This window comes from Stenella coeruleoalba, assembly GCF_951394435.1.
Source record: "Stenella coeruleoalba genome assembly, chromosome: 8".
In the NCBI taxonomy this organism is placed as follows: Eukaryota; Metazoa; Chordata; class Mammalia; order Artiodactyla; family Delphinidae; genus Stenella; species Stenella coeruleoalba.
In genome coordinates, this window is record NC_137154.1 from 37587771 (window position 1) to 37600764 (window position 12994).

Consider the following 12994-nt stretch of genomic DNA (forward strand, 5'->3'; position numbering starts at 1 on the left):
CATTTGTAGACTTTTTGATGATAGCCATTCTGACAGGTGTGAGGTGATATCTCATGTGGGTTTTTTAAATATAAATTTATTATTTTTTATTTATTTTTGGCTGCGTTGGGTCTTCGTTACTGCACATGGGCTTTCTCTAATTGCAGCGAGCAAGGGCTACTCTTTGTTGCGGTGCACAGGCTTCTCATTTTTGTGGCTTCTTTTGTTGCGGAGCACGGGCTCTAGGTGCACGGGCTTCAGTAGTTGTGGCTCGCAGGCTCTAGAGTGCAGGCTCAGTAGCTGTGGCTCACAGGCTTAGTTGCTCTGCGGCATGTGGGATCTTCCTGGACCAGGGATCGAACCCGTGTCCCCTGCATTGGCAGGCGGATTCTTAACCACTGAGCCACCAGGGAAGTCCTCCCATGTGGTTTTGATTTGCATTTCCCTAATAATTAGTGATGTGGAACATCTTTTCATGTGCTTCTTGGCCATCTGTATGTCATCTTTGGGAAAATGTCTATTCAGTTCCTCTGCCCATTTTTTCATCCAGTTGTTTATGTATTTTTGGTTATTAACCTCTTACTGGATATATTATTTGCAAATATCTTCTCCAATTCAATAGGTCATCTTTTCATTTTGTGGATGGTTTCTTTTGCTGTGTAGAAGCTTTTTAGTTTGATGTAGTCCTATTTGTTTATCTTTGCTTTTGTTTCCCTTGCCTGAGGAGACCTAGCTAGAAAGATATTCCTAGGACTGATGTCAGAGAGTGTCGTGCCTATGTTTTCTTCTAGGAGTTTATGGTTTTGGATCTTACATTTAAGTCTTTAATCCATTTTGAGTTGATTTTTGTGTATGGTGTGAGGTAGTGGTCTACTTTCATTTTTTTTTGCATGAGGCTGTCCAGTGTCCCCAACACCATTTATAGAAGAGACTATCCTTTCTCCATTGGATGTTCCTTATTCCTTTGTTGTATATTAATTGTCCATATATGTATGGGTTTATTTCTGGGCTCTCAGTTCTGTTCCATTGATATATGTATCTGTTTTTCTGCCACTACCATGCTGTTTTGATTACTGTGGCTTTATAATATAGTTTTAAATCAGGGCGTGTGATACCTCCAGCTTTGTTCGCTCAGGATTGTTTTGGCTATTTGGGGTCTTTTGTGGTTCCATGTAAATTTTAGAATTTTTTGTTTTATTTCTGTGAAAAATGTTTTTGGGATTTTGATAAGGATTGTATTGAATCTATAGATTGCTTTGGCAATATGGTCATTTTAACAATGTTAATTCTTCCAGTCCATGAGCAGGGAATATCTTTCCATTTATTTGTGTCTTCTTCAGTTTCTTTCAGCGGTGTCTTATAGTTTTCAGTATACAGGTCTTTCACCTCCTCGGTTAAATCTGTTCCTAGGTATTTTATTCTTTTTGTTGTGACTGTAAATGGAATTGTTTTCTTAATTTCTTTTTCTGCTAGCTCATTGTTAGTGTATAGAAACGCAACAGATTTTTGAATGTTGATTTGTACCCTGCAACTTTATTATTTCTAGTAGTTCTTTGGTGGAGTCTTTAGGGTTTTCTATGTATAAATCATGTCATCCACAAATAGTGACAGTTTCACTTCTTCCTTTCCAATTTGGATGCCTTTTCTTTTTCTTGCCTGATTGCTCTAGCTGGGACTTCTGGTACTATGTTGAATAAGGGTGGTAAGAGTGGGCATCCTTGTCTTGTTCCTGATTTAGAGGGCTAGCTTTCAGTTTTTCACCATTGAGAATGATATTAGTTGTGAGTTTGTCATATATGGCCTTATTATGTTGAGGTATGTTCCTTCTATACCCACTTTATTGAAAGTTCGTTTTATCATAAATGGGTGTTGAATCTTGTCAAATGCTTTTTTTTTTTGCATATATTGAGATAATTATATGGTTTTTATCCTTCATTTTGTTAATGTGGTGTATCACGTGAATTTATTGTGGATACAACTATTCTTGCATCCCTGGAATAAATCCCACTTGGTCATGGTGTATGATTCTTTTTATGTATTGTATTCGGTTTGCTAATATTTTGTTGAGAATTTTTGCATCTATGTTCATCAGAGATGCTGACCTGTAATTTTTTTGAGTCTTTGTGTGGTTTTGGTATCAGGATGTTGTTGGCTTTGTAAAATGAGTTAGAAAGCATTCCCTTCTCTTCAAGAGTTTGAAAAGGATAGGTATTAAGTCTTTTGAATGTTTGGTAGAATTCACCTATGAAGGCATCTGGTCCTAGAGTCATGTTTTTTAGGAGCTTTGATTATTATTTCAATTTCTGTACTAGTGATCGGGCTATTTAGATTTTTCATTTCTTCATGATTCAGTCTTGGAAGGTTTTATGATTCTAAGAATTTGTCCATTTCTTCTAGGTTGTCCAATTTTTTGGCATGTAGCTGTTCATATTATTCTCTTATAAGCCTTTCTATTCCTGTGGTATCCATTGTTATCTTTCTTCTTGCATTTCTGATTTTATTTATCAGAGCCTTCTCTAAGATTAGTGAGTCTAGCTAAAGATTTGTCAATTTTGTTTATCTTCTCAAGAACCAGCTTTTAGTTTTATTGATCTTTTCTATTGTCTTTTTAGTCTTTATTTATTTATGCTCTGATCTTAATTATTTCCTGCCTTCTACTGATTTGGGGCTTCATTTGTTCTTTTTCTAGTCAGGGTTAGATTGTTTATTTTAGATTTTTCTTGTTTCTTGAGGTAGGCATGTATTGCTTAAACTTCCCTTTTAGTATCACTTTTGCTGCATCCCATAGATTCTGGTATGTCATATTTTCATTTGTCTTTGGGTAACTTTTGATATCTTCTTTGATTTTCATTGACTTGGTAGTTGTTCAGTAGCATGTTGTTCAGTCTCCACATATTTGTAATTTTTCCAGCTTTCTTATAGTTGATTTCTAGTTTCATAGAAATTGGAAAATATTCTTGATACGATTTCAGTCTTCTTAAATTTACTGAGATTTGTTTTGTGTCCCAACATACGGTTTACCCTTGAGAAAGTTCCATGTCCACTTGAGAAGAATGTGTATTCTGATGCAATTGAATGGAATGTTCTGTACAAATCTATCAAATCCATCTAGTCTGATGTTTCATTTAAGGCTGCTGCTTCCTTGTTGACTTTCTGTCCGAATGATCTATCCATTGATGTCAGTGGGCTGCTAAATTCCCCTACTATTATTGTGTTGCTGTCAATTTCTCCTTTTAAGTCTGTTAATAATTGTTTTATATATTTTGGTGCTCCTGTGTTAGGTGCATATATATTAATAACATTATGTCTTTGTGATGAATTATCTCCTTTATCATTATATACTATCCACTTTTGTCTCTTGTTATCTTTTTTGGTTTGAAGTCTATTTTGTCTGATATAAGTATGGCTACACCCACTTTCTTTTGGCTGCCATTTGCCTGGAGTGTCATCTTCCATCTCTTTACTTTGAGCCTATAATTGTCTTAAACTCTGAGATGAGTCTCCTGGAGGCAGCATACAGTTGGCTCTTGGTTTTTAATCCACCCAGCCTTTCTGTGTCTTTTGATCGGTGAATTCAGTCCATTTACATTTAGGGTGATTATTGACAGATGACGATTTGGTACTGCTATTTTATCTTTCGTTTTCTGGTTGCTCTATATCTTCATTATTTCTTTTTCCGTGTATTTCTGCCTGCCATTTTGCTTTGGTGTTTTTTTATGATGTTTTTCTCACTTTCCTCTTTTTTAATGTTTTGTGTCTTTGCTCTAGATTTATTTTTTGTGGTTACCATGGGGTTTGTATGAAACATGTCATAGATAAAGTAGTCCTTTTTCTGCTTATAGCATCTTATCTCTATGTACCTATATGAGTTCCACCCTTTTCCTCTCCCCCTTTTGTATTTTTCTTGCCTCAAATTATCCCTTTTTATGTTGTGAGTTTGTTACCAAATTGAAGTAGCTATAATTACTTTTTCTACTCATCTTTGCCCTTTAACCTTTATGCTGTAAAGTGTTTAAAAAACCTATTCTGATAAAGAGTTGCAGTTTAAAGATTCTGTCTGCTTATCACTTTACTCAAAGATTTGTGTACTTTGCTCTTTTCTGTTTGTTTGTTTCTGGTAAAGAGCTCCTTTCAACATTTCTTGTAAATGCAGGTCTAGTGTTGATGAACTTCCTCAGCTTTTGTTTGTCTGGGAAAGTCCTTATTTATCATTCATATCTGAATGATAACTTTGCTGGATAGAGTATTCTTGGGTGATGGTTTTTATCTTTCAGTATTTTGAGAATGTCATTCCACTTTCTTCTGGACTGTAGAGTTTCTGCTGAGAAATCTGTTAATAGCCTAATGGAGGTTCCTTTGTAGGTTACCCTTCCTTTTTCCCCTGGCTGCCTTAATTCTTTGTCATTGACTTTTAACAATTTTAATATAATATGTCTTGAAGAAGGTCTTTTTAAAATACATTTATTTATTTATTTATTTATTTATTTATTTTTGGCTGCGTTGGGTCTTCATTGCTGCGTGCGGGCTTTTTCTAGTTGTGGCGAGTGGGGCCTACTCTTGATTGCAGTGCTCTGGCTTCTCATTGTGATGGCTTCTGTTGTTGCAGAGCACGGGCTCTAGGTGGGTGGGCTACAGTAGTTGTGGCATGTGGGCTCAGTAGTTGTGGCTCATGGGCTCTAGAGTGCAGGACCAGTAGTTGTGGCACACGGGCTTTGTTGCTCCGCGGCATGTGGGATCTTCCTGGACCAGGGCATGAACCCATGTCCCTTGCATTGGCAGATGGATTCTTAACCACTGCACCAGCAGGGAAGGAAGTCCCTTGAAGAAGGTATTTTTGTATTGAGATAATTAGGTGTTCTCTTAGCTTCATGGGCTTGTATATCCAGTTCCTTCTCCAGTTTGGGAAGCTCTCAGCTATTACTTCTTTAAATAAACTCTCTGCTCCCCTCTCCCTTTCTTCTCCTTCTGGGAAACCCATTACCCTAATGTTGTCTTTCCTAAGGAGTTGGATAGTTCTCATAGAATTTTTTCAAATATCTTATTTCTTTCTTCTTCTGCTTGTGTCATTTCTAGAGTTCTATCTTCAAGCTCACTAATTCTCTCTCCCATGTGATCTGCTCTATTTTCAGTGCTTTCTAATGTTTTCTTCAACTCATTTATTGAATTCTTTAGTTCTAGAATTTGTTTTTCTTTTTTAGAGTTTTAATCTCTTTTGTAAAGTATTCCTCTGTTCATTAATTTCGTTCCTGAGTTCATTGAACTGCCTGAGTTTTCTTGTAGTTCCTTGACTTTCTTCATGACAGCTATTTTGAATTCTCTGTCAGTTAGATCACAGTATTCTGTGACTTTAAGTTTGGTTTCTGGAGAATTGTCATTTTCCTTTTGTGGTACAGTGTCACTATGGTTCTTCACAGCGTTTGATGAAGTTGTTCCTCTGACACACATTTAAACTAGCAAGCACCTTTCTGCTTGATTCTAATGATCCAACAGGTTAGAAATTAGAGGCCTTTCTTTTGTTTTCCAGTAGGTGGCGCTATAGCACAAGTTTTGGGTTTCTCTTACGTCAGCTGCCTCTGGTTATATTTGAGAGTCTGCACTTTGTGCCCTCTACCATCTCCATCTGTGGTGTGGCCCGATGCCTGCATTATCACTTCCTGTACCTGCAGGGTCGCCTTACTTCTGCCAGTGTTGCTAGCATTGCCACCTGGTGCACCAGGATGGTGGGCTCCCTCCTGTCCAGGAGCCCTTGAGTGGCAAGTTCCACTGCTATTGGGGAGGAAGGGGCAGGGGCAATAGCTAGGATTGCTCAGGTGGCCCTGCCCTGTCCAGTGTTGTAAGATTCATGGGCTTGCTACTTCGAGTGGGGGGCTGGGCGCTGGGGTCATGTGCACTGCTTCCCCTGCTACCGTCAGCTTCTCTGGGGCTGGAGGGCTGGGACAGCAGACACCGCCTCCACTGTTTCCCTGGTTCTGCCTCTTCTATGTGTTCCAGTCCATCACCTTTAGTTGTATAGATATGTGGAGAATTCTCTGGTTTCTTGGTATGTCGGACACAAGAACCTTTGTTGTGTTGTGGATGTTTTACTGGTTGCAGGTTAAGGGGAGAGACAAAGGTAGCTTTTCACTCCACCACGTTGCTGACTCTCAGAATGGTTCTTTTAAACAAAAATTGGATTATGTGGCTCTCCTCCTTGAAGCCCCTTACACTGGACTCAAAATAAAATCCAGATTCTTAAGCTGTTCCCTTATGGCCTGGCCCTATCATCTCATTCTCACTCCTCACTGCCACCTTTGTGCATTGTAGGCCTTTTTTGAGTTCCTTGAACTCACCTAGTTCCTTCCTGTGTCGAGTCATTTTCCATGTTTCCTTTGTCAGAAATGCAGGCTCCTTCACCCTCCATTCCTGACACCTTCCCTGCACGTTTGTGTACATATGGGCCACAAGCACATGCTCACTAAACTTGTCTCATCTTTCAGCTCTCTGCTTAACTGTCGCTTCTCATACAGCCCTTCTCTGATCCTTAAAAAAAAAAAAAAAAAAACCCAAACCTGCCAATCTCTCTAATGGCTCTTTGATCTTTTCCTTTATAGCAAGCACTTAGCACAGTTTATAAGCATAGATTTATTTATGTGTTTGTCTAAGTTCTGTCTCCTTTACTGGACCATGAGTTCCACAGGAGTGCAGGCCGGGCTCATCATGTCTGTTTGTTCCTCATTCACATTCAGTGCCTAGTATGCAGTGTGCCCTGGGTAATTACTTACTGCGTGAGCAAATGAAGGAATGTTGGAACTAATTTTATGGCTTCTCCTTTTCGTGAGCTATTTATTCAACAAATATTCAGAAAACAACTCTGTATTGGGGGTAATGAGATTATATTCTTTAATATTTTTATGTTTTGGTATGAAACATTTTCACGAATGGTTTCTCCTGTATGCAGGCAGAGTGCTAAGAGCGGTCAGAGCCCACATTGTTTCTCTGTGTTTGAGTAGGTTGGATCCCAGAGACTGTGGAGGAATGGAAGCTTCTCCTACACCTGGTACAGAACAAGAGCACAAAGCCAGCCCCCCAGAAGTCACCAAATGGGAACTTCAGCGATGGGCCTTCCCCTATCAACGTGGAGAATGTGGCACTCCTGTTAGCTAAGGTCATGGGCCCAGACCGGGCCTGGTCACTGCTACAAGAATGTGGTTTGACCCTTGAGCTGTCAGAGAAGTTTACCAGAACCTGTGATATCCTGAGGATTGCTGAGAAAAGGCAGAGGTAATGTATGTCTGTCCTGCCCTATCCACAGGCACCTGGGGAATGTAGAATTGCACAGATTTTCAGAGGTGGACGGGACTATAGAGATCACATAGTCTCAACCCCTCATTCATAGATGAGGGAACAGAGACTCCTCTGTTGATGAAGGTGATTAAGAGAAGAGGTTAAAGAGGTTAAATATTTTGTTCACAGTCATCACCAAAACACTGTTTAGGTTAATGTAAATACCCAAATCTGATGTGTACTCAATTCTTTAAGACTATTATTGGTACCGCATACCTAATTGTCTCAGTCAGGGTTTTGTTTTGTTTTGTTTTTTTTAAACTGTGGTAAAATACAGATAACATAAAATTTCCTGCCAACCGTTTTTAACCACTTGGTTCAGTAGTGTTAAGTATATTCATATCAGTGTGCAGGCAGTTTCCAGAACTTTTTCAACTTACAAAACTGAAACTCTATACCCATTAAACAACAGCTCCCCCTTTCCCCTCCACCTAAGCCCTGGTAACCACCATTCTACTTTCTGTCTCTGACTTTGACTACTCTAAGTACCTGATATAAGTGGGATCATACAGTGTTTGTCTTTTTGTGACTGGCTTGTTTCACTTAGCATAATGTGAGTAATGCTGCTATGAACATGAGTTTACAGATATCTCTGAGACCCTGCTTTCAGTTCTTTTGGGTGTATACCCAGGTGTGGAATTGCTGGATCAGATGGTACTTCTATTTTTAATTTTTTGAGGAACCTCCATACTGTTTTCCATGGAGCCTGCACCATTTTACATTCCCACCAATTATAGCACATCCCCACCAACACTAGTTATTTTCTGGTTTTTTTCTGTTTTGATTTTTGTTTTGTTTTTTTGGATAGTAGCTATCCTAATGGGCATGAGGTGATATCTCATTGTGGTTTTATTTGCATTTCCCTAGTGATTATTGATGTTGAACATCTTTTCATATGCTCGTTGGCCATTTGAATGTCATCTTTGGAGAAATACCTGTTCAAGTCTTTTGCCCATTTTTAAATTGCATTATTTGTTTTTTGTCATATGAGTTCTTTACATATTCTCAATATTAACCTCTCAGATATGTGATTTGCAAATATTTTCTCTTATTGTATAGGACAGGATGCCATATTCACAGGATGCCTTTTCAGTCTGTTGATTGTGTCTTTTGATGCACAGAGTCAGTCAGCTTTTTTAATCCTTTCTTCTGAAAAGAATGAACAATGACAGCTAAATTTGCCTGTTTCTTTTCTTTGGGATTTCAGAGCCTTGATACAAAGCATGCTTGAAAAATGTGATCGGTTTCTCTGGTCTCAGCAGGCCTAATTGAAGAAGATTCAGCAAGGTGTCATGACATTTTGAGAAAAACTGAATCGTGCTCCAGAACCTTCTGAATGCATTTGTTATTGAAGGAAAGGCCCCATCTGAGATCCCCTGCCACCTTATTGGGAGCACTTTTGTCCGTGTCTGTAACCTCTGCATTTGTGGCTCTATCTGTACCTCAGTGTTTTTCAACTGAAGTTGAATTTTGAAAGGAATCAGTCCTTGTTTGCTGAAATGAAGTGCTCTGGAAGGAATCAGAATGTGAATATCCCCAGCTATGCAGTCCTTATTCTGAACAACAGTGTTATTTGTTCCTTGCTGGTGGACTGGGGGAATTCTTTTCCTGTCGTGACTGCCATGTAGGGAGCAGAAGTTTCTCATCCTGGTCACATGAAGACATACAATGTAATTGACAGAAATTGAATTCCTTTTTTATCTTCTCTGGGACACTTGAGAAATTGCCAAAGTAAGATCTGGTATAATGGAATTAACACATAAAATGAGTGAAACACTGAAGATTCAAATCAGATGTTTAAATGAAATGGCCCCATATTTAAATTGAGCTAATTTAAAATGTATTTTTTTTCCAGTGCTTGACATTTTCTAATCTGAACCTATATACAACTAATTCATTACTGGAAATGTTTTACTCCAGTCTTTCCTAAACAGTAGCCTAAAGGAATCATGTACTTTTAAAATTTGTTTTTTAAAAGCCATAATAAAGGAAGGCTGAGTACTGATAAAGATCACAGCAAGTGCTTGTATTATTTAAGCCAAGTACTAGATTGCCATTTTCAGGCTCCTGTATACTTACACAGCATGTTACATTAATAATAAATGTAAAATCTAATTTAAAAATTATTTGAGTGGAATGTAGACATGAGGTTTATAGTGAGCAATTTGCAGGAAGGTGTGGTGTAAACTCGGTGTGGAATAAGCAAAGTGTTGGGCACATTGAATGATTCACTTCTTTCTTTCATTTATAACACAGCCAGAGAACTATAGACACAAATTGCTGTCATACTTCCATGTGACATTTGGATATGACATAACCAGATTAGTTGAAGAGATGATCAGAGAAGGGAGGCTTCACAAAGCTTCTTAGCATTTTGGGAAGTGTGGAAAACCTAACAATTTTGGTCACCAGCGTGTGGCAGAGTGTGTGTGTGGTGTCTCCCCACACCACGCAATTCTCCAACACCAGCTGGGTGTCCTACAACTCAACTCAATTGAACGTATCTCCCTGGAGATAGCATCCGATTTCACAGGTTAGGGGCTCAGAACCACAAAACTGCCCCCACTTAAGATGCCAGTCACAAATCCAGGTTGTTAACCGTACAGGCGTACCTCTTTTTTTTTTTTTTTTCAGGCATACCTCTTTTTATTGTACTTTGCTTTATTGTGCTTCACAGGTACTGTTTTTTTTCTTTCTTTTTTGTTTTCTTTAACAAATTGAAAGTTTGTGGCAACCCTGTGTTCAGTAAGTCTATCAGTACGATTTTTCCAACAGCATTTCCTTACTTTGTGTCTCTGTCACATTTCCCTGATTCTTGGAATACTTCAATCTTTTTCACTCTCATTATTTGTCAGGGTGATCTGTGATCAGTGATCTTTGATGTTACTATTGTAATTGTTTTGTGGCACCACTGCACCCATGTATGATGGTGAACTTAATGTGTGTTGTGACTGCTCCAACTGGCCGTTCCCCATCTCTCTCCCTCTCCTCAGGCTTCCCTATTCCCTGACACACAGCAATATTGGAATTAAGCCAATTAGTAACCCTATAATGGCCTCTTAAGTATTCAAGTGAAAGGAAGAGTTACACATCTCTCACTTTAAATCAAAAGCTAGAAATGATTAAGCTAAGTGAGAAAGGCATGTTGAAAGCTGAGATAGGCTGAAAGGTAGGCCTCTTGCATCAAATAGCCAAATTGTGAATGTAAAGGAAAAGTACATGAAAGAAATTGAAAGTGCTACTCCAGTGAATATAAGAATGAGAAAAAAGTGAAAGAGCCTTATTGCTGATATGGAGAAAGTTTTAGTAGTCTGGATAGAAGATCAAACCAGTCACAACATTCCCATAAGCCAGAGCCTAATCCAGAGCAAGGCCCTAACTCTTCAATTCTGTGAAGGCTGAGAGAGGTGAGGAAGCTACAGAAGAAAAGTTTGAAGCTGGCAGAGGTTGGTTCATGAGGTTTAAGGAAAGAAGCTGTCATCATAACATAAAAGTGAAGCAGCAAGTGCTGATGTAGAAGCTGCAGCAAGTTATCCAGAAGATCTAGCTAAGATCATTAATGAAGGCGGCTACACTAAACAACAGATTTTCAGTGTAGACAAAACGGCCTTATATTGGAAAAGGAGGCCATCTAGTACTTTTCCTAGCTAGAGAGGAGAAGTCAATGCCTGGCTTCAAAGCTTCAAAGGACAGGCTTCCTCTCCTGTTAGGGGCTAATGCAGGTAGTGACTTTCAGTTGAAGCCAATGCTTATCTACCATGGTGAAAATCCTAGGACCCTTAAGAATTATGCTAAGTTTACTCTTCCTGTGCTCTATAAATGGAACAACAAAGCCTGGATGACAGCACAAGTGTTTACAACATGGTTTAATGAATATTTTAAGCTCCCTGCTGAGACCTACTGCTCAGAAAAAGAGATTCCTTTCAAAATATTACTGCTCACTGACAGTGCACCTGGTTGCCCAAGAGCTCTGATGGAGTTGTACATCAAGTTTAATGTTGTTTACATGCCTGCTAATACAACGTTCATTCCGCAGCCCATGGATCAAGGAGTAATTTCAACTATCAAGTCTTATTTTTTAAGAAATACATTTTGTAAGACTATAGCTACCATAGATAATGATTCCTCTGATGATTTGGGCAAAGTAAATTGGAAACCTTCTGGAAAGGATTCACCATTCTAGATGCCATTAAGAACATTCATGATTCGTGGGAAGAGGTCAACATATTAACATTAATAGAAGTTTGGAAGAAATTGATTCTAACCCTCATGGATGACTTTGAGGGGTTCAGGACTTCAGTGGAGGAAGTAATTGCACGTGTGGAAATAGCAAGAGAACTAGAATTAGAAGTGGAGCTTGAAAATATGACTGAATTGCTGCAATCTCATGGTAAAACTTGAACGGATGAGGAGTTGCTTATGGGTGAGCAAAGGAAGTGGTTTTTGAGGTGGAATCTACTCCTGGTGAAGATTGCTGTGAAGATTGTTGAAATGAAGACAAATGATGTAAAATATTACATAAACTTAGTTAATAAAGCAGTGGCAGGGTTGAGAGAAAAATGACTCTAATTTTGAAAGAAGTTCTACTGTGGGTAAAATGCTCTCAAACAGTATTGCCTGCTACAGAGAAATCATTTGTGAAAGGAAGAGAAGGAAGAGTCGGTGATCTGCCAAACTTCATTGTTGTCTTATTTTAAGAAATTGCCACAGCTGCCCCAACTTCATCAAACACCACGCTGATCAGTGAGCTGCCATCAACATGGAGGCAGGACCCTCCACCAGCAGCAAGATTACAATTTGCTGAAGGCTCAGAAGATGCTTAGCATTTTTTTTATCAATAAAGCAGTTTTAAATTAAGGTATATACATTTTTTTAAGACAATGCTATTGCACGCTTCATAGACTATAGTATAGTGTAAACATAACTTTTATATGCACTGGGAAACCAAAAAATTCATGAGACTCGCTTTATTGCTGTGGTCTGGGGACCGAACCCACAATATCTCCAAGGTATGCCTGTACTTCTGACCAACTGGCTATAAATCAGAGGTTCCCGTGACCCGCTCCTTGGGTTCAATTAATTTGCTAGAGTGGCTCACAGAACTCAGAGAAACATTTTACTTACTTAGATTATCAGTTTATTATAAAAGGCTCAGGAACAGCTGGCTGGAAGGGTAAGGTATGGGGAAGGGGCAAGGAGCTTCCATGCCCTCTCCTAGTGCCACTCTAGACCAATCTCCACATGTTTACCAACTGGAAGCTCTAGATAAAGCAGCGGCAGCATTGAGAGTGGAGATAGGCTGGACGTTGAGTTCAGTTGCCAATGGCCAGTGTCAAGAGTGGGACTGAAAGTTCCAACACTCTAATCACATGGTTGGCTCCACTGGCAGCCAGCCCCCATCCTTAGGTGTGGTCCAAAACTCACCTCATTAACAACGAAAGACACTTTTCTGCCTCTCATCGCCTTGGAAATTCCAAGGGTTTTAGGAACTCTGTGCCAGGAAAGGAGATGAAGACCAAATATAAATTTCTTATCACAATATCAAACCTTCCCACTAGTTCAGCTGGATTGTGGCTGTATTGGATTAAGTTGACTGTGAGTCTATAAGGTAAAGGGTGAGAGCCTTCCTGTCACTTTCAGCTTTTGTCATTACACAGTGACTGTCCAGAAGAGGGTGTGGAGGAAATCTCAG

General features: G+C 39.1%; 1 protein-coding gene across 4 annotated transcripts in view; it reads left to right on the forward strand.

Annotated features, from left to right (window-relative positions):
• Positions 1-9402, forward strand: part of HPS5 (HPS5 biogenesis of lysosomal organelles complex 2 subunit 2) — a 45032-nt gene extending 35630 nt beyond the window's left edge. For all 4 annotated transcript variants that reach the window (XM_079929029.1, XM_079929030.1, XM_079929032.1 and 1 more), the window contains 2 exons: positions 6969-7239; positions 8510-9402. In XM_079929029.1, coding sequence (XP_079785155.1) covers positions 6969-7239; positions 8510-8570 — 332 coding nt within the window. In that variant the 3' untranslated portion in view covers positions 8571-9402. The remainder of the gene's footprint in view (positions 1-6968; positions 7240-8509) is intronic.
• The last annotated feature ends 3592 nt before the right edge of the window (positions 9403-12994 follow it).